This window comes from Anneissia japonica, unplaced genomic scaffold, assembly GCF_011630105.1.
Source record: "Anneissia japonica isolate Jap-2015-1 unplaced genomic scaffold, ASM1163010v1 scaffold287752_len1182401_cov188, whole genome shotgun sequence".
Lineage (NCBI taxonomy): Eukaryota > Metazoa > Echinodermata > Crinoidea > Comatulida > Comatulidae > Anneissia > Anneissia japonica.
Window position 1 is genome coordinate 736162 of NW_022687544.1, and position 21068 is coordinate 757229.

The window sequence follows — 21068 nt, forward strand, 5'->3', positions numbered from 1 at the left end:
TTCTTTAATGAGCAAAGTTATACTGTAATAATAACACTACACTCTAGTAAATGGGTCAGAAAGGGTCACCCAAAACCACCCAAACCCTCATGGTTACGGGCCTGATTGCCTTCGTTGTAAGAGCAGCCTCGTAAAAAAGTTTGAATAAATAAATAAGCATTTCTAAAAATTCTCAATTTGATTCAGATTCAATTTTTACTCGTCGAATATGGAAGTCATTCAAATTTTATAAAAAACTTAGTTCCATATAGATAAAATATACATTAAAATGGCTAGTAAAATACAATAGCGAGATACAATTTTGCGTTTTCATAATATGGTAAATTTGTATTTATGCTCCCTGTCACATCTTTAGTTTGCAAATTATACCTGCCCGCCCACTTTTACGTGAGACGCTGAGGGCGCTATTCGCCTTATCCTAGGCCCTCCTTGGCCAAGCTAGCCAGCCGGTGGCCACCACGTACCGCAGCAGTATCCTTCCCTGGCAGGCCGGCTGGCTGTACAGTACAGTTTTCTGTGTTGAGCGATCTAAATGCATTAAACATGAATAAAATAAAGAATTTGATCTCAAGACAAGTAAGTGTAAATGAATTAATTCAATCGGACATAACCGACGTAAAATTAATTAAATTTGTGAAGTGTTTACTAATTTAATCGTCGTTCGTATGGCCTCAAATAGTTAGGCTAGGCCTGGCCTAGGTTAGGCTGAAAATCGAAACAACCCGAACTGGGCTAGCCTCCTTCTAGGGCCTAGGTCGTTACTGTTAGAGAGGAAGCCGGGCCCCTGGGCCCTACCTAAGTAACAAGTTAGCTGAGACCTAGCTACACTAGGGTCCAGGCCTGCCGTGGTATATTAGGAGAGACCTACCTGGTACTGTACCGCCAGCCAGGGATATATACCAGCGCTAATGTTTAGTAATAATTTTACATCTTAAAAAATTGTATTTTTTTTGTATTGCAGTGCAGCTGCTGTATTGGGCCCCTCCTACTCTCTATCGGAGGCTGAGAGCTGAACAACTACCTATTTACATTTTTAACTTACAGACTAGGCCTAGGCCTATTTAATACTGAAATCAATTAAGCTTTTCAAAGCTTTTTTGTTGATTTTTTTAAAACCCTCCTGGGGTACGGTCTCATCTACATATGATCCCTCCCATCAGGGACATTGTCTCCCACCCCCAGGGGACCTTGGATCCCTGGGGGTGGACAAATCCTAGCACTCCACTACCATTGCCCACCAGTATGATTTACAAACAGGTATATTGCTGCTGATGCTCACATCCAGAATTTGCCACAAATCGTACCTTTTTAATGGTCTGCGAGAAATAATTAGTTTTTAAATTTTGATTGTTTCTATTATTTTAACTCGCACTATTAAACGACCATCTAATAATGTTTTTGTGTGTTAAACTTGGCAGACTAACAGAAGTCGGGAAGAATATAGTCCAACAGATGAAAAGGAGTTGGGACTCGACCAATCAGAGCCTGTTTATAAGTACAAAGTATGTAATTCTCTCTAACCTAAGTATATATACTTATGGTAATATTTTTATAATTTTAAAAATAAATATGTAAATATTGTACATTAAATGTACAACCTATATAAAATATACATCATATACTGTAGTAAATACATATCAAATATTAATGATTACGTACAGTATTACATCTGATTGGAGAAAACTAAATTAAATATTTGAAAAAAGTGCATAAATAAATTCCTTGACCTATTAACATTAAACTATAATTAAGGAAGTTAAGAGAATTTATTACATTAATTATGAATAATATTAAGAAATGTTGGAGCTCTATAATTAAAACAGTTTTTCATGTTATATTGGATGGAAAATGGAGCTTTTGTAACAATTATTACATGTTTTTTTAAAGGTATAAGACAATTTAGAAAATACACAATCAGATTCATTATCTTGACATTCCAATTAACTTTTTGTTTTCAAATTTTTCCAGGAAGTTAGAGAGTTTCCATCTGACCCTCTAGCAGAGGCAGAGGTAAAATATTTTCTGTATTTATAATAATATTAAATGTATTATAAAAAAGCATAACTTCCACTGATGCCTACTCAAATATTTTCTGCATTTGGCCGACCACTGCCTGGTAACGTGCTATCAACAGACACAGTTACTCTGCCCACCAGCCCCTATTCAAAAGATACCACACAACTTTGAAATAGACCACTGTCATCAAATTCTGAATATTAAGTACTATTGCCCTTAGACATAAGATCATATTTGTTTCTGTTGATATTTTTTATGAAAGCCATTTTTGAGGACTTAGTTAGTTTTAACATCGTATTTAACATCACGATCATTGCCTGGCATTTGAGTGGGCCTGGCCGAGCAATAATCACATTGTTACAGTCTATAATGCAGCGTAGCGGTCAATGATAAAAATATTTATTTTTCATTTATTTATTCGACCATATAAACATGAAGAAAGCACAAATACAACAAGATACAACAAAACGATGGTCAGGGACAGCTATTACAAACAGCTGTACCTAAGACATGCAAAGAGGTAACATAAATATTGCACACAATAGAAAAGGTTACAAAAATATATTTAAAAAAAACCCCAAAACTATTATTTTTTGTATTGCAAATTAACAGCATTCCTTTTGAAATTACAAAAATAAATTAAGATTATTTAATGAATGGATTAGTTGAATTTTTACAGAGTTTATATACATGATTAATTGAAATTAAGATTAATAAAAAGAGTATAAAAAATAGAAAAAGGCCTTTACAATTAATGATAAATTTGCATTGCATTGTAACAACATTTCTTTAAAATTACAACAATAAATTAACATTTTGGAATAGGAAACTTGCAGTGAAGGTGAAATGTTTGAATTATAATACTGTAATAAATTTTAAATAGTAATGATAATGATGATGTTTTTCTTTTGCAGGTAATTAACAGCATTGAGCAGGTGTATTTTAGTGATGAAACATTCGACAGTAGCCAATATGAATTAGAGGTAAGAAAGCTGGACTATACTCAGCTGATTGATTAATAGATCTTTTTTTAGCTCTTCTGTCTTTATTATACTGCCTTCATGAGGCTGATTAATAGTTGATTGATTAATAGATCTTTAGCTCTACCGCCTCAATTATACTGCCCTCATGAGGAGTTCTAGGAGCTCGATTGATTAATAGTTAATCTATTATACTGCCCTCATCGTAGCTTTCGAGATTACGAGAACTTGTTTAATTTTACAAAGAGGCTGCTCAGTAAGCATTGCTTTTAGTGACCATCAACAGTGCTATTCTGAAAATTAGGTAATGGGAAAAATTACTATGGAATGCAATTTTAACATATGTAAACTTATTATATTTTTTTAGAAACTTGCAGAAGATGAAAAACCAAGTTTGATTGTGATCAATGAAGATAGAGATAGGCTACGGGCACAGCTACAAGCAGTGAGTCCAGACAGTTTCAGTTCAAGTTTAATAAATAATATTGGATTGATAATAATAGAAGGCCACAAGAATTAAAATTGTAGATTTGAAAATGCACAATATGTGATATCACATGGAAATGTTGTGATACTGGCAGTGGACACAAATCTGTAACTTTTATTCTCTTGGCCTATTGTATATTCTTACTGGTATTGTTAATTATTGTCAGAGATATTATTGTGATTGTTTTGTTCCTTTTTTTTGTTTGGATACCTTCTAAGAAATTATAGATGTAATTTTTTAGTCCCACCCGAGAACAACTTGTGATTTTTTTTTGCAATTGTTTTCACACGTATTGAGCATTCAGTACATTTCCACGTTAGGTAGGGCAAAATTTCACCTATACTTGATTCTCCTGATGCAAATCAAGTTATTGTCTATTCCATCATGACAATAACAATTACTATTCTAAGAAATTACTGGCTTTATGTAAATTAGAAGGGAGAAAGTGCTGCTACCATCTCCGTGACAAAAATTACAATGTGGCTTATAAATTGCTAATTGATTTATATAATATGAATATTGATTGTTAATATTTTAATAATTTTATTCTTATGTTGTATCTGGTTGTATCACATACTTTTGATATTTTAATTATGATTATTATTTTTATAAATTTTGGTAGATTTATTTTTTTAAATAATGCTATTCTTAATAGTTTGTTGTAATTTTCTAACATTAATTGACTGAATTTGTATATATTCATAGGTTTCAAAGAAAGTTTCTGATGTTGTGTTAGAAAACCATTCTGCTTATACCAAAGTAAGTAGATTATTGATAGGAACATATGACAAACATCTGTGATTTGCCAATATATGGGTGTGGTGTTACATAATTCCCTTATATGGATATGATATGACATCATGGTGACCATATACGGGCAAGTCACTGATATTTTTCACAGAAAAGTAGTATAGTGTAGACAGAACAGAAAATAAATATTAAATAAATAAATAACATAAAGAATATGTTAATGAGGTGATCTATATAGCTACAGGTATTAAATTATGACATTATTGAGTATCAGTTGTATAAGTGTTCTATCTTCTTCACAGGAATTACAACGTGTTACTGACTTACAGGCAAGCCTTCAAACAGCGAATGTCATTTGTACAAATGGAAGGCGGTAAGTGTTTTATACCAATTGGTCTACCTTTTTTAGGACCGGCTCAAATACCTTTCAAAAGAGGATATAGAAGAATAAATGCTTTTCATTTGAAATAAGATAGTATAAGATAATTTAATGTTTTTAATGAATATTAAAGATAAAATAATATTTTAATAAAGAAGATAAGATATGTTAATGAATAAGATAATATTTTAATGAATAAGATAAGATAATAATTTTCATGAATAAGATAAAATAACATAAGATTAGATAATATTTTTCAATGGCTCTCAATCCTTGACATGTTCTTTATGCTATAGGCAACTTGAAGTTTCCAAGCAAGGCTTCACCATCTCCAGCCTCAGCATAATGGCAAATTATCGCAAGAAACAGCAGCTTCTATCCCTTATGAAATCTCTTCACACCATAAAAACCCTTGTAAGTTAGCATATGCATCTCATCTTAAATAACAAATAAGAATATGCAGCTTGCCAGGCCAAAACCAGCATCAGTGACCAAAACAAGAAAATTGACTTTTTAATATTTTCTTATTCTCCACATTATAAGCTTTAAAATGATGGGTAATTTACTGGAATACACTTACTATTGCCAAAGTTATGAGTAAAAGTATTACAGCTTCTCTGTACTAAAGTATACAATACTGTCACATTCTTATGCTAATTAATCAGTTTAGCATTCAGTAACAGTATGCAAACCTTATGTACTTTTTTATATTGGGCCTGTCTCAGTTAAAAATGCATTAGTGCATTCCAAATAATACTCCCAAATCTTATTGCAGTTGGTTTTGTGATTTGAAGTCCTCATATACTTATTTGTACTGTAGCTAACATGTCTTCTTCATCGGCTGTTTCTTTCTTCAATTTTTCTTTATCATGTTCAAATTGTCCAGCACCCCTTACAATTCCATATACTGTACTGTACTTTATTACAGGAAAACTAAAGGAAAACAAACAAAAGCTCATGCTGAGAACAGTATTCCACATTTGAGAAATGTTCATGTTCTCAATTCTGTGGATTTGTTTGACCATTGAATATAGAAAAAAGAAAAGATGTTGAAATAACAATAAAAATATTTGCTATGATCATTACTTTGTGTTAAATAATAATGTGTTTTGATTTTGATTGCATTTTGAAGCAAAGAACTGATATCAGATTGAGGGAAATGCTAGAGGTATGTTGGCATTTTGAATCATTTGCTGTTACTTAGAATAACCATTACCAGAATGATTAGAAATGATAACAATAATGATAAAGTAATGATAACAATTTCCATGTTGGCCAGGATGACATGAAAACCTCAAAAATTCAATTAAAAAATAATGAATTGCCCAGTAACACATCATGAATGTTTAAATACAACATCAAAAAACCTAAAAAAATAAAAAATGAAATATAAAAACATTGTTTTTACTTCATTAAGGAGGAAGATTATCCAGGTGCAATACAGTTATGTTTAGAATGTCAGAAAGCTGCCAGTACGTTTAGACATTACACCTGTATAAGGTAACTACTAGTTAAAAATGATTTGCAGTTACACAGTTTACTGTTACAGTAAAGCATTTATAATTTGCATATTTAGGTGTCACAAAGATAAATATATCATATTTCCTTTTTTTTCAGTGAGCTGAGTTCTAAGCTGCAAGACACTCTTGAAATGATAGAGGTTAGTTTTTATTTTAAAAATCTCAAATTTATATGTCTATCATTAAAGCGGTACCATTTTGTCATTTAATTATGACCATCATTTTGTTTTAATCTGTAGCGTAAATTTTCGTTTTTTAGGAACAATTGGATCAAGCCTTAGCTAAGACATGCAACACATTTGACACCTCTCATTACCAGAAAGTGCAAAGAGCCTACAGACTCCTAGGAAAAACTCAGGTTAGTTTGGCAAGCCTTATTTTTAGAAGGTGCAAAGTACTTTCTAGAAACATACCAATGTCAGTGGTGGTGCCAAAACTTTGCTGACCGGGGGTCCAAACCAAGGGATTGGGGGGGGGGGCCCAATTAGAGAGTTAGTCAGGGTCACGGAATAAAGAAATCCCCAGTAGGGCTTATCGAGATAGTTTTTATGGCTTAGTATGGCCAAAATTGTGTCTTTAGGCCACAATATTAGGGATTTGCAATAAAAATAATGTTATTTGGATAGGCAAGTTATTTTTTTTTATCCAACAACCTCAATATGGCGTAGGTTGACAGGGGGTCCAGGTCTGTCCGTCGTATGGAAAAATCCCCCGCCCCTGCTGCCGCCACCACTAGCCAATATGTTTTGACTACTTAATTGGTAATCTTTTTTTGAAGCAAGTTCTTAGAGAATTGTTGTTATAATTTATTTCTTCTTTTCTGTTTTTTAGACCGCAATGGACCAGCTACACATGCATTTTACTAGTGCTATTCACAACACAGCTTTCACCATTGTACTAGGCTATGTGGAGCTTGTGTCTGGCTCATCTGATACAAGATTTCAAAAGATGCAATATAAAGACTTGTGTAGTGTAAGTATATATGTTGCTATTTCACAAGATAATCTTTAATTTTTTAGCTGCGAATCCCAGATTTTTTAAACAAGGGGCACCAATTCATAATAGATTAAAGCTGAGCTCTTTTGTGGAAATGCAGATATAGGAAGTATGGTGTGTGCAGGGCCCTTTGAAATATAAATATTACATTGATTCATTGAATTAAATTTCAATGTCAAATTTCTTTCAGTACATCACAGGTGATACATTCATTCCATGCATGGTTGACCTTTGCAAAGCTTTGTGGGATGTGATGAGGAGCTACTACAAGACAATGGAATGGCATGAAGATTTTGAATCTGAGGTTCAAACTCCCGAAACAGAAGCTGGTGAGTATATTTAAACCCCTTGAAAATAATTGAACCATCCACCCTAAGGCAGTGTATGTGAAAATTAGCAACCAGGTTTGCGGCCTCGTATGTTAAATTTACCAGGGGTCCCAAGTCTCCTGGAACTCGCGGAAAACTTCTGCAAGAATCTTCCGGAAATAACCAATCTCCCGCAAATAAATAATATTTGCATGTTTTTAATAGCGTATAAATTGTGTCATGGAAGTCAGTGCCGATGGGTATCGCAATGTGTAGTAATAAAATTAAATGTGTTAACAACAGTTATTAACCACTGCAGATCAGTGGAAGATTCAAACGAGGGGGCAGCCAGCCTAAATTTTTCCAAATTATAAAAAAATATTGGGAAAAAAAGAAAATTATATTCTAAAATTTAAGTCTGAGAGGGTCATTTCCGGCCATCTAGAGGTGCCATATTCATAAATTTTCTGAGGTGGTACCTACATCTGTACTCTACATCTGTAAAAATGCCTCCCTGCCCCCATCCCCTACCCCTGTATTTCGAATTCCTAGATCAGCCACTGTAGGTCACCTGGGAATTACTTCTTCTAACTTGGGACCCCAGCAATATGAATAATGCTTGTGATCATTGCCCCACGTGCCTTAATAATGAATAAAATTTGTTTAAATATTGAAATATAGAATGAATGATGATAAAATAATTGTCTTTTAATTGGACTTTCACCAAAGTGCAAGATGACAATAAGAGTAAAATCTATTGTATTACTTTTTTTGCTTACAATAAATACGAATGCAGTTGATGGTGACAACATCGTCTATGATTTTCATTTAGATACTGGGTCAATCAGTTCGAATGTGGAGGCAAGTTTCAACCGGAAGTACATACAGAAGAAATTAGCTCATGGTCTGTCTAGAATTTGGCAGGTACGGTCATTTTTCTCAAGAACCTCACTTGTTAATTGTATTTTTTGAGCCCACATACAGTACTTTCTTCTATGCCTGTTGCAAATATAAATATCCTGTACTCCTTCTCCTTGATTGACTAGTATGCAATGTGTAGCCTGCTGTATATCAAAACATGCTCACTGATCATGTGCTATACATACGTCAGTAAACATGTGCACACTCTGCAAGTCAGTATTAGGACATAATTTTTTAAATTTCTTCTGTATATTGCATCCTGTGTGTTACATTTGGATGTAGCTGTTCTTCATTTCTCTGATGTTGCCGGGTTGTGAACTACAATTAATTGATTGATTGATTAATCATACATGCCTAATGAATTTTTCCCTTTGAAATTTAGTAGTCAATCTCAGTTAATTTTGTAGATTAATTGACTGTTCTTGTTTAATTGTAGGAAATTTTTAATTATGCCAAATGATTTCCCTAATTTTCAGGATGTTCAACAGAAAGTCAAATTTTTCCTGCTAGGAACAGATCTCTCATTTTTCAAGTATGATGACTTTATCTTTGTTTTAGATATTATCAACAGGTAAGAATTGTATTTATTTCATGTTTTATTTTAATATATGAAATTTCTAATGTATTGTTGATCAATAATGGTCAACTATATCCAAAATTTTATATACTTTCAATTTCATAGCGGGCAAGTTTTTTTTTAAAATGTTGTCCTGATTACTGTGCTTTTCTCTTAACAGATTAATCTTGATTGGTGAGGAGTTCTGTGGAAGCAAATCTGAGGACATTCAAAAATCAATTCGTACGCAAACCATTAACTACTTCAAGAACTACCACAGGTTTGTAAACATTTCCATAATTGGACAAAGTATCATTGAAGCACTTGTGATCGGATTGCAAACAGACACAAATTACTTCTCTCTGGGGAGCATTGCTACCCACATATTCCTGGGTGAAGAATCAAACATAGGTGCTTTGCCTTGATGCAATTTTTGTATCTGTATTTGGTAAAATTATTAATTAGCATAATTGCTGAATTCAGATACATCAGCCTTTAATTTAATTCAGATTTTTAATTGATTTCTTAAAACATACTCCAAATAAAGTGAAACTTGTCATCGTGATTTAATATTTTGATCTTTGTTTGATCATCATCAGGAATGAATAATATGCCTATTGCAATTATTCCAAAAGTGTTTACAGAAAATTTACCAATACTCCAAATGAAGTGAGACCTGTCATTGTGATTTAATATTTTGATCTTTTATTAGATCATTAAATTAACCAATCAAAACAGTTCATATAAAATAGCCAATGGGGCTCTAAATGATTTAATATTTACATTTTCATATTGTAGGGCTAGAATGGATGAATTGTGTATATTTTTGGAGAATGAAGGCTGGGAACTTTGCCCTGTGAGAGTTAATTTCTCCATACATCACCTACAAGAGTTCAAGTTCATGCAGTTGTTAAATTCACAAAGAACTGAAGACAATATGCTGGAGATTGATAAGCTGCAAATGAACGTATTTAAACGCTTTGAGACGGGAAGTCCATTTGATCGACAGATTTTAGATGACACGGAAGATGTCATACAAACTGTTGAGGTAAGATTAGCGTGTTGTGAGAGGGATATTTAGAGATATATTTGTTGTAAAAAATCATAATTATTCCTTGTTTTGTTTTATGTAGGAGAGCCTGTTTCTCTGACTTAGGTTTACTTAGGGGATGTACTGGATACAAGACTAAAGTCCTCTATATCCAGATCCAAACCGGTTAATTCTGGAAATTTGTATTTTCGCCATGTCATCGAACTTAATTGGTTGATCTTTCCAGAATATGTCTAATCCACTTTCTCTTCCCCCTCATGAAATGTTGTTGAATATTAAAATTAATATTTTGTTGGATTAATAAATAAATATATTGATTGGCTATTACAATTGAATATTGATTATGGTTTAGATGAACAATGGTGATGGAGGTCACAGCTCAAATGATGATTCTGACAGTGATGTTCCAGATGAACTGAAGCAAGATTTCATTGACGAGCAAACAGGAGAGAATCCAACAAAAAGGTAACTGTCCTCAGATATTATGTGATGTCCAATAGGTTACAAAATACAGTTAAACATTCTTTACATATTAGTCTGTTTCTTGAATACTTGCATAGATTAATCAACATATGTAATATTACCTTTAATTTGTTGTCTTATAATTTGTTAATACAGAAAACTGTCACAGGTCAAGAAGAGACCGGAACATGTTTTAGGTAGAGAGATAAGCCCAATTCTTGCCAATACTACACTCAATGTACTGAGACTAGTAGGTGAGTAAAACACATCAAAATTACTTAAGAATTAGATCAGTTATAAACCAGAAGGGGTGGGGGCGGGGGGTAATTGTACAAAGCAGCATACAGTAGTTCTGTTGTTCCAAATTGGTAGTAGTCACTGTGTGTGTTGAACAGTTGTGTCATTTCACACCATTGGCCAATTTTATTGGCTCTCCTTGTTTCAGCTAGAGGCCTAGAATTCATGTATTAATAGGTTACCTTCTTTCAGAGTACTGTGTATTGTGTGCAATATTATAGCCCATGTGTATAATAAAGAAATTGTACAATCCCCAGAAATGAGTGAGGGATTGTTTTCCGGTGTACTGCTTAATCTGTGTTTAAATAGATAATAAAAAGTCAATAATTAGACATTAGGTTAATATTTGATTCTTGATTATTATTTTTCAGGGAAGTATATGCAGATGATGTCCGTATTGACACCTATTGCATATGATGTGGTGCTGTGCATGTCACAACTCTTTGATTATTACCTTTATGCTGTCTTCACCTTCTTTACATCAGATGTGGTAGGTTTTCCTTAGATTTATAATAATGCTAACGGCATCATCAGCAATCAAGTGTCTGCTTTGACTTTACAGCATATTGTCTCTGCAAATATCGTTCCAAGTATTTTGATTGTTTTCTGGAGTTAGCATTCCTTAGAGGTTTTCTGAATCCTACTGTTGATTGTTGGGGTGCATTTGTACCAGTGGGCCATGTGATAACAATAAATAACAATAGTAGTTTATTTGAAAAAACTACGCCTTTCCATCGGCGGCACACGTCACACGTAGCATAATGACGGTGCGTTCATAAAGACAATATTTAAAACAAATAATATAAACAGTAACAAAGCAAAGTACAAAATGTGAAATTAAAAGAATTCTTAAAACTTGATAAAGCACCATGAATAGTAACATGTATAAAAAAGTACTCATAAAGTCAAGTCTTAATTTTTACAATTTTTAACATTTATAACAACATTTCTCTTTAATTTTTTTAATTTTAAAGTACGATATAAGATACAATTCGTTCATGCAAATAAATTAGTTCTGATTGATTAGGTTTTACAATTTATAATATCATTTCTCTGTTTCCAAGCCATTTTTAAGTATGAGATACAAAGATCGTTCATAAATTTGTCAGATAATTGCCACAATAATGATGATGACAATATTGCAGTAGCAATGGCAGTGATAACGTCAGTGCTAATGACAATAATACTAGCTATCATTATCTTTATAATTGAAATTTTATTTAAGTGATTTTTTATTTGTGTTGTCTTGGTTGTTTACAGCCTGATGTTGAGAAGGTCCTGAACAGTAAACTACTCAATACACTTAAGAGAATATCAAATGAGATAATTGACCAGTCACCGCAAGGAGCCCCACGCAATCCAGACTCTCCCAACAATAAGGTCAGTGTTTATTTTTATTACACTTTACCCATATATCCTTTTATCCTTACATCTACCCATTTATCCATTTGTTCATCCAGACATCCAAACATCATTCTTATAAATATACCCATCCATTTATACATGTCTATTCATTCATCCATCTATTCATTCATTCATTCATTCAACGATTCATTCATTAATAAATTAATTCATCCAGATATTCATTTATCAATTCATACACTGGTTTGTTTCTACCCATTTGTACATCATTCATTCGTCTTTACATACATCCACCCATCCGTCTATCCATTCATATATTCATTCATTCAACTTCATACTCATTCTTTTCATGCATGAAATGTCCCCAGTGCTCTTTTTAATTTACAACCAGAAGGACCCTACTTGAGATATGTTGTCAGACATCCATTGGTGTGCTGTGGTATGTTTCACACTGAAGAAATCCAATTCAATTTAATCCCAATATCTCATTTATTCATCCGTACATTCATCTATGTTTATAACTGATTCATTCATCCATACAGATGATAAATAGATTACCTTATCATATTGTGAAAGACATCAACATAACACTTTGGTGGTGTTCCTCTCAAACAATCACATTTATATTTATTTTATTTAGGTTAAAGTTGCCTTCCCATATCTATCACCAATTGTTGACCTGGAAAACATCAACAGCCTGTATGGACTCTCAGAAAGAATTGTGGCTACAGAATCATTGTAAGTGTACAATATTTTATTTTATACTCTGTGGTCATTGCTGTCTGTACTTATCCACCAAGTTACTTGCATTATAGTAATATAGAGTAGGCCACTGTTAAATTGTTCCATGTTTTTGTTTTCATTGATTTCAGAGCATTTTTAGCAGAACAATTTGAATCTTTACAATCACATCTTGAATCTGTTATCCCTGCATCTAAGAAACCATTCCTCCAGCAGTTTTATTCACAGGTAAGCCTTTTCGGAATCAAGCAGTAATGGCTCTTTGAGTCACAATTTTCTAATACTGACGTCAAAACTGTTCATTATTATTTAATTGGATATTATTATTGATGGTAAATGTAAGTACTAATGACAAAACTAATAGTCACTATCAACATGTAAGCAATGGTGATGAAAATAGTATTGATTAGATGTGATACTAAGATAGTATTCCTAAATATGTTGTTCGATAATACAATTGAATAATACCACATTAGAATATAACAATCTTAGTGTGGCATTATTGAATGGTGTGCACTGCAGTTTGCCTGTCGTGGTGCTTACCTTCCAGTCTTCGGTTAAAATATTGCAAAATAATCTTTTTCAGACAGTTGGCGTATCAAGTGAATTGCGGAAAGCTGTATACCTGGGTGTGTCATCCTGTTGCTTAGAAACAGAGAAGATTCTTAATTTGATGAGCACTGTAAATTGGAATGTGAAAGATATCATGTCACAGCATAGTCCTTATGTGGATGCCCTTTTACAGGTGAAATTATACTGATGATTATAATAATAATAATAATAATAATATGTCGTTTTTATATAGCACTTCATGCACAAAGCCTCTAAGCACTTCACATTGCTACCCCGGTCATTGGATCAAACACATATGGAACAGATACTCAACAGCAAATTAAATTATTAAATGGAACAGATACTCAACAGCAAATTAAATTATTAAATTAAATTATATTATTATTCCATAATATTGCAGCTAGTAATCAGCGCAGTTGTGTTGGAAGTTACCAGGTACCCACCTGTAGATAAGGGCCTTGCCCAAGGACACAAGCGACTTGCACAGCGAGAGTTTTGAACCCGCGACCTCGAGGTTGGAAGTCCAAGCCACAACCGATGTGCCAACCACTTCTATAATCATTGTAATGATGATTATAATGAGGATGGTTTTTTTTTTATGTCTTTATTCTTTATACTGGGGAACCGGTTCAGTAGGAAATCTACTGTTGTCCCACAGGGCCCAGTACAAAAAAGACAACTATCACATTTAAATTCAAAAACAAAAGTACCATACAAAAACCAGATAAAATACAGTAAAATCTGGTGATGATTATGATAATTATTGTGATAACTATGATTATGGAGATTGTGATTCTGATGATTATGCTTCCGTGATAATTATGATTATGTTGATAGTACTGATGATGAATGGGATGATTTTAGGTTGATAGTGATGAATGGGATGATTTTAGGTTGATGGTAATGAAAGTCTTCTATGTTCCCTGGAGAAAATTCCATAAATTTTCAGCCAGCCAATACATTGACTTCCAAACAGAATTCACTTACATACTATTGGGTGGAGAGACAACCATAGATAAAGTGCCTTGTAGTAAAATGATTGATTGATTGATTGATTGATTGGCATGCTTAATAAAAAAAATCAATTTCTTCTTAGGACCTTCAAGTATTCCGTGATAGGCTACGAAATGTTGGAAAGTAAGTTACAAAAATGCTTATTCTCTTCTAACTCTGCTTTTGAAGACAATGTCATATCTTATATAATGACAGATGAATTTATGCTTTTGATATATAACATAATATAATATGTAAGGGCTCTGTACAACCTTTCAAAATCTTGGCTCATACACCATCCACCAGTTGTGAAATGAATGCATTGGATCAACCTTCCCTCCCTCATGTTTTCCTGTCCTTCTGGTAAATAATTATTCTTTATATTCATTTCATTTATTCCAACCATCTATTACAAGTGATTGGTCATTTATCTGTAAACCTGAAAATAAAATTTCAAAATTATTGAGCTTCCTTATTGCTATCTTTTAATTTTATAGGCAAGTTCGGATACCGCAGGTTGTTTATGTAGTCTTGTGGAATCACCTGATACTGATAGTGAATAGGACAGTTGTTGAAGGGTAAGTTGTCTATATCTAACTTATGTTAATATAAAATATGTAGAAGGATTAATGAAATAAACAATGACAATTTATAAGGTACAAGATTCATTATTTATTTTTGAATGATAGTTTTTATATTTATGTAATACAAGAATATATTTGTAGTTGCAGTAATTGTTGGTTAGGGTAGTGGTACTAATATTTATTATTGTTATTATTAAAATCATTGTAGTTTTTTAAATATCTTAACTAAACATTGGCCTTCCATTGATGCTAGACTTGCGGGTGCTAAGAAGTGCAGTAATGAGGGACGAGCACTTATGCAGCTAGATTACCAACAATTCCTCATGAAGTTGGAGCAGTTAACTGACATAAAACCAATTCCAGCAAAAGAGTTTGTTGAGACATACATCAAAGCATTTTACCTCTCGGAAGCTGATATGGAATGCTGGGTAAAGGAACACAGGGTGAGCATCTTAACACTTAATTCCAGACTATCAAATATTATAAATATTTATTTAATTGAAATACTAACATGTAATTCACAAATTAGGTTGCGTTTGTTTTGATTTTTTTTAAAGCAGCCATTTCTTTTTTTTATGAGTTTATGATATTGCTTTTGATCTTTTATATTTGTTTATTAGTAAGTAAATTTGGTAATTTTTGATATATTTTGCAAAAGGTATAACTACTGTATGTTCCCAGGCACATGTTATCATATTAACGTTTTAACATAACTTTTATCATTTTGCATTTCATTTACACCATCATTGATCAGATTCCACCCTTATTAGTGGCCAACTCCCTCATTTTTTTTTTTTAGTAGTGCTTCATTTCTCTAAGCCCTTCACATTAGTATTACGCCAGGTCATTGGATGCAGTGGAGTTGAATAGCTCAGTGGTTAAGATGCCATGCTAATCTCAGAGTCCTGTGTTCAATTCCTGTCACAGCAGGCTTTTTTCTCATGACTAAAACAACTCCACTCCCTAAGCCTCAGTAAGAGACTTGTCCTGTAAGTAAGTGGGGAGAGTACTTGCTGTTTGATGTGACCGAATGAAAATGCATGGCTAACATACTCGGTTGCCCTCATATATCTTTCCCAGAATGTCAACATATAAATTAAAAGAATGTTTTCTTTATCAAGGAATATTCTGGGAAGCAGCTGACAAGCCTAATCAACTGTGCAGTGAGCTCCAAGCGAGGGCGCCAGCGCTTGTTAATGATCATTGAAGAATTGGAGAGACAACGACCTAGATAAACTAGCGCCAGTCACATGTAGCTATGGCAACAACAATGATGCATTGTTAATAATATTCATTTATGTTTAACAATTTTTCCATTTATTATTATATATTGATTAATCTTTCTCTAAAATCATGACACCAATTTTGAATAGGGAGCCTTGGATATTTTATACACAATTATGAAAATAGTTGAAACATTTGAATAATGATTTTAATAAGTTTATAATTTTGTACTTATTGGTTTTTATAACTTGCTGCTTAAATATTTTATTGGAAATATAATAATAATTTGATAACTTGACTTTAATTATTGAAATTCATATGTTCCCTCAGAAAAAGAAAACCCCTAAGATGAAATTGAAATTGGTAACAATGTTAAATCACATCTCTCTGGGACTGACGTAACTTTCCCCATCCTTTATTACAACCATTTTTAACAGAGATAGTGTATCCAGAATTGCTGGAATATGCAATATGGTAGGTGTGGGTGACTCATAAATCATCCCATGGGAGAGTAAACTTTAATATTGACAATTGATTAAATTATGCCATATTTATCTGGAAGCCATAATCCAATATCTATAATTTAGTTCTAAACTGAATACCAGTATCTATCAGGTGAGATGCTGATGATGCAGCAATGCAATAAAAAAAATTATAATAATTAATTATTATAAATATCGTACATGTGCTAGTGAATAGTATATATAGGGTATATGAAGAGAGTTAATTCTATTCAATGTTTGCATGCTATTCATTATTTGGTTTGAAATAATTAATTAGTAAGAAGAAAATGGGAAATTCATATCTTGAGGTATTTTAATAAGAAACTGTCATATGTTTATCTTATAATTTGATATTCTAAACGATTTGAATATAAAAGCTTGATATACTTGGCAGTAAGAGTGTACACAAAAAGGTTAGCTAAGAAATACCTATTCTAATAGCTAAAACTAAACATGCCAAAGAAATTTGAAATCAATCAACTAACTTAAACAAATTCTTAAAAGCTCCAATGAAGGCAGTATAATAGAGGCAATACAGCTAAAAAAGATTTATTAATCAACTGTTAATCAATCAACTATTACTCAGTCAGCATCATGAGGGCAGTACAATAGAGGTAGTAGAGATATATATTAATCAATCAGCGGAGTGTTTCTAGATCTCCTCATCAGAGCTAAAAATGTTGGCTCCCAGGAACTTAAATCATAAGAATGACACTGCTATCTTTCTGCCTTGTTCTACACAAGTAAGTCTAATGTAAATAAATAAAATATAAATATTGTAATGGAAACCTTTTTGAACAGATCATTAATGGGACCCTTCAGATGACCTTCTAGGCCAAGTTTGAGGGGCTACCCTCTTAAGACACTGTCTAAGTAAATATTCCACAGCTATGTTCATGTGCAATACTAGTTAAGAAGAAGAATAATCCATGATATTTAATCATTCATGTCTGTGTAAAGTACGTATTGTCAGATTGTGTCAGAAGAGAACTTCTTGGCTTGAACTGTCTTCAAAAATGATAAAGGAAAAAATTGTTATGTGTAGAAACTGACATTCCAAGAATAAATGTTTAGATAGTGATCTTCCTATCGTTGTCTTAAGCCGGGCAAACATTGCGTTGTACGACGAAACTCTGCTCACTGTGGGCGCTAGATGACGCGACGCCATCTGCTGATTGTCGATGGCAGTCTGAATGGATCGTCATTAAAAATGATCTGTTGCGTGCAAGTCGCAGCGTTGCATTCTTCATGGAATCGCGTCGGCCGACAACTGTTGAGCATAGTAAGTGCCCAGCATTACAGAATAGACTGCGATAGCCGTCTACGTTATGTCAGTGTTATACCATGTACAGTACAAGATATGTTTTACTGTGTAAAAATCGTAAACAGATATATTGTGTATGAATAATGTAACACACAAGATTGATAACATATGCACAATAATGCAATCAGGATATCCTGTGCTAGTTGCTTTAATGCTTAATTGATTTAATTTTAATTACATTTTCTGAGAGGGTTGGCATTTGTTTATTGTTTCTATTTTGGCAGTTTTACTTGGTTTTCAGTATTAACAAAAAAATTATTAGTCCATAAAATATCTTATTGTACTTTTCATTTTATAATTTGTTATATCCATTTCATTTTTTTTTTAACTTCAAACATCTGATCTTTAAATTCCATATAGAACCACTTGCATGTTATCTGTTTCTTGTCAAAATGCTATAGTGATATGTTTATAGTCTGTAACCTGCATTGCAAATCCAATGTAATTATTATTCATGTAAATAAGTACAGTATGTCTTATCCAAAATGTAGATCAAATGAGTCTATACATACACCTACATTGATGTATATATATTATACATACAGTATATGAATAAAACCATTTAGTGATGTAAGTAAATGATTTGTATGGCCTTTTGGTTCTGACCTGGGTGTACAGTTGCAAAAAGGAATTTGACCACAGCTCTACAAAATAATCAGTGGGGGATCCAGGAATTCAATATAGAGGGGCCCAGGGAGGTACTTTTACAGATGGAGGATTGATACCACCTCAGCCCCACCATGGTTGGGCTGAGGTTAGAAAATTTGTGATTATGGCATGTCTAGATGACCGAATTGCACTCTCAAACTTTGATTATAATTTTCTTTATATCGCCATTAAAAAAAATTTGAACAATTTGTTGGTGGTGGGGGGGGGAGTGCCCTGTCGGAAAAGCCACTTCAGGGAATGTCCAGAAAAATATGGGTGGTGTGCGGGGTATGCAGCCCTTTCAAAACCATTTTCTTTTCTCTCTTACTCCTTTCCTCTTCTCTTTTTTGGAAGGGGAGGGACCTTCCCTCCTGGATCCACCCCAGGTCTGGTTCAACAAGCTTTCTTATTACCACATCTGATATTTTGCTGCACATGATGATGTACATGGCCAGCTAAATTTAGAGACAATTTTTATACAGTAGTAAAATATTCTGAATTTGTGGGAGGTATTATAGTTGCCCTGCCTGACGTGTTATCACATAATAGCTTCTTTTTGCTGAGTAATGCGAGTGTTGGAGACTGCTGATTTCTGAAAGACTTCTGGGCCTACACGGTTCAGTGCTTGCTACAGTACAATACCTAACATAACCATTGTTGTACAATTTTCATATTCTCCATTTGACATCATTCGGACACCTCAGATTTGCGTAAAATCAGAAAACTACACACAGCAAAATTATTCTTTTTATGCTCATTCACAAGATGAATGAGCATAAAAAGAATAATTTTGCTGTGTGTAGTTTTCTGATTTTACGCAAATCTGAGGTGTCCGAATGATGTCAATACACATTTATGTTCATTGGAATTAGGGGTGTCTAAAACGAAGACCCCTATTTTTTCTCTTTTATTTTGATGATACTACTCCAGGCTGTCACAAAATCAAAATTACGAACTTTTTGGGCGTCTGTGTTTGTGAAATTTTCAAGGGTCTTCCTTTTATAGACACCCTATATGGGTGTCAGACACCCTATATGCGTGTCTACAAAACGAAGACCCTGTGTGTATCGCCTAGGCCTAGGAAATGCATTACCAGTATCTGGTGGTTTGATAAAACACTTCCTCAAAAGCTTAACAAATCATTCTGTCACTGCAAATGACTTTGCAAGTGTGGGAGAAGCATACTTTCCTCCACTCCACGGGAGAAACAATCATACCCTACTAGCAGCAGATGAGACGGTTACAAATGAAGTGGCCAGGCTGACGCGGACCAATTTTATCCAAGCAGGACCGGTTTTAGGGGCTAAAATCAATCCGGAGGACCGATTTTAGTAGTCCGGCAGACAGATTTTGGCCAAAATCTGTCCGCCGGACATTTTTTGGCGCGGACCAATTTTGGCGTGACAGGCCTATTTTTATATGTTTTATGCCCGATGAGCTTTGTCCGTCGGGGGAACTTAAGTCCCTGGAGTTCAATCGGAGGATCGCTGGCTTTCTGGAAGTATTATGCCTACTAGGCCTATTATAAGACTAAAAATAGCATAGCGACCTAAATTAGACTCTACCAAATCAAAACTGCTGATTTTTCCAGGGGATTTTATCCCTGCTGCACCCTGACCTTGGGAATTATTTCGGTTTGATTCCAGATTGAACTCACTTCACTTTAGTCTACATTAGTTTCTCCATCACTCAAACCTGCCAACACCAACATCAACATCATTACCGTTCATCATCATCGTCGACGTCGCCATCGACATCATCATTATTGTCATCGTAGTCATTATCACCTTCATCATAACCATCATTGTTATCATCATCCCCTCATCATAATTATGATCATCATTAATTCACATTTTTTCCTGGGCATCAAGGTAAACAAGGTTTAAAGCTGTATTGTCTCTTGAAAATGACAAAAAATCATAAAAATAATTTTGAAATTAACTTGTTAATTTTTGCAGTAGCATACATATTTTTAACTTGAGCAAAGAAATTATTGAATTTCAAAAATGTGTACCCTGATTTTTAAACTGGATAATTATAATAAAAAACTTCCATTGACTGGAAGTGTTTCTATCATTTTTCTTTGTAAAATGACGGGTAAACTTTTTAAAAATACACTAATGTTTATGTTCAAGTTGATAATTTTCATGTTACTTAAAAATGGGCAAGTTAATTTCAAAAATGATTCAGCGGCATTGTGCCCCACTCCACTCATTAACTGGATCACCCTAATGTTAGTACTCTGTTATTTCTCTGTTATTTATTTATTACCTGGGTAGATCTCTCCATGGAAGTATACGTGCATGGTCTGTCTGCATGAATATACCAAAGGTTGACTAAAATTAATGTGTAATCGGTATAAGGCCTACCAGAAGCAAAAACACCACTTAACT

The 21068-nt window shown here is 33.5% G+C and overlaps 1 protein-coding gene across 1 annotated transcript; it reads left to right on the forward strand.

The window, feature by feature from the left end:
* The first annotated feature begins 424 nt into the window (after positions 1–424).
* On the forward strand, positions 425–18606 carry LOC117119802 (syndetin-like). Its single transcript, XM_033264721.1, has 29 exons — positions 425–576; positions 1419–1502; positions 1969–2010; positions 2931–2999; positions 3364–3441; positions 4189–4242; positions 4536–4606; positions 4909–5026; positions 5745–5780; positions 6030–6112; positions 6230–6272; positions 6392–6490; positions 6964–7104; positions 7319–7457; positions 8269–8360; positions 8834–8928; positions 9095–9193; positions 9712–9961; positions 10317–10429; positions 10583–10680; positions 11095–11213; positions 11984–12103; positions 12726–12823; positions 12958–13054; positions 13413–13571; positions 14496–14536; positions 14890–14970; positions 15230–15419; positions 16098–18606. Exons 1-29 carry the CDS (start codon positions 544–546, stop codon positions 16209–16211), a joined length of 2856 nt encoding a protein of 951 aa, XP_033120612.1. The 5' UTR covers positions 425–543; the 3' UTR covers positions 16212–18606.
* The last annotated feature ends 2462 nt before the right edge of the window (positions 18607–21068 follow it).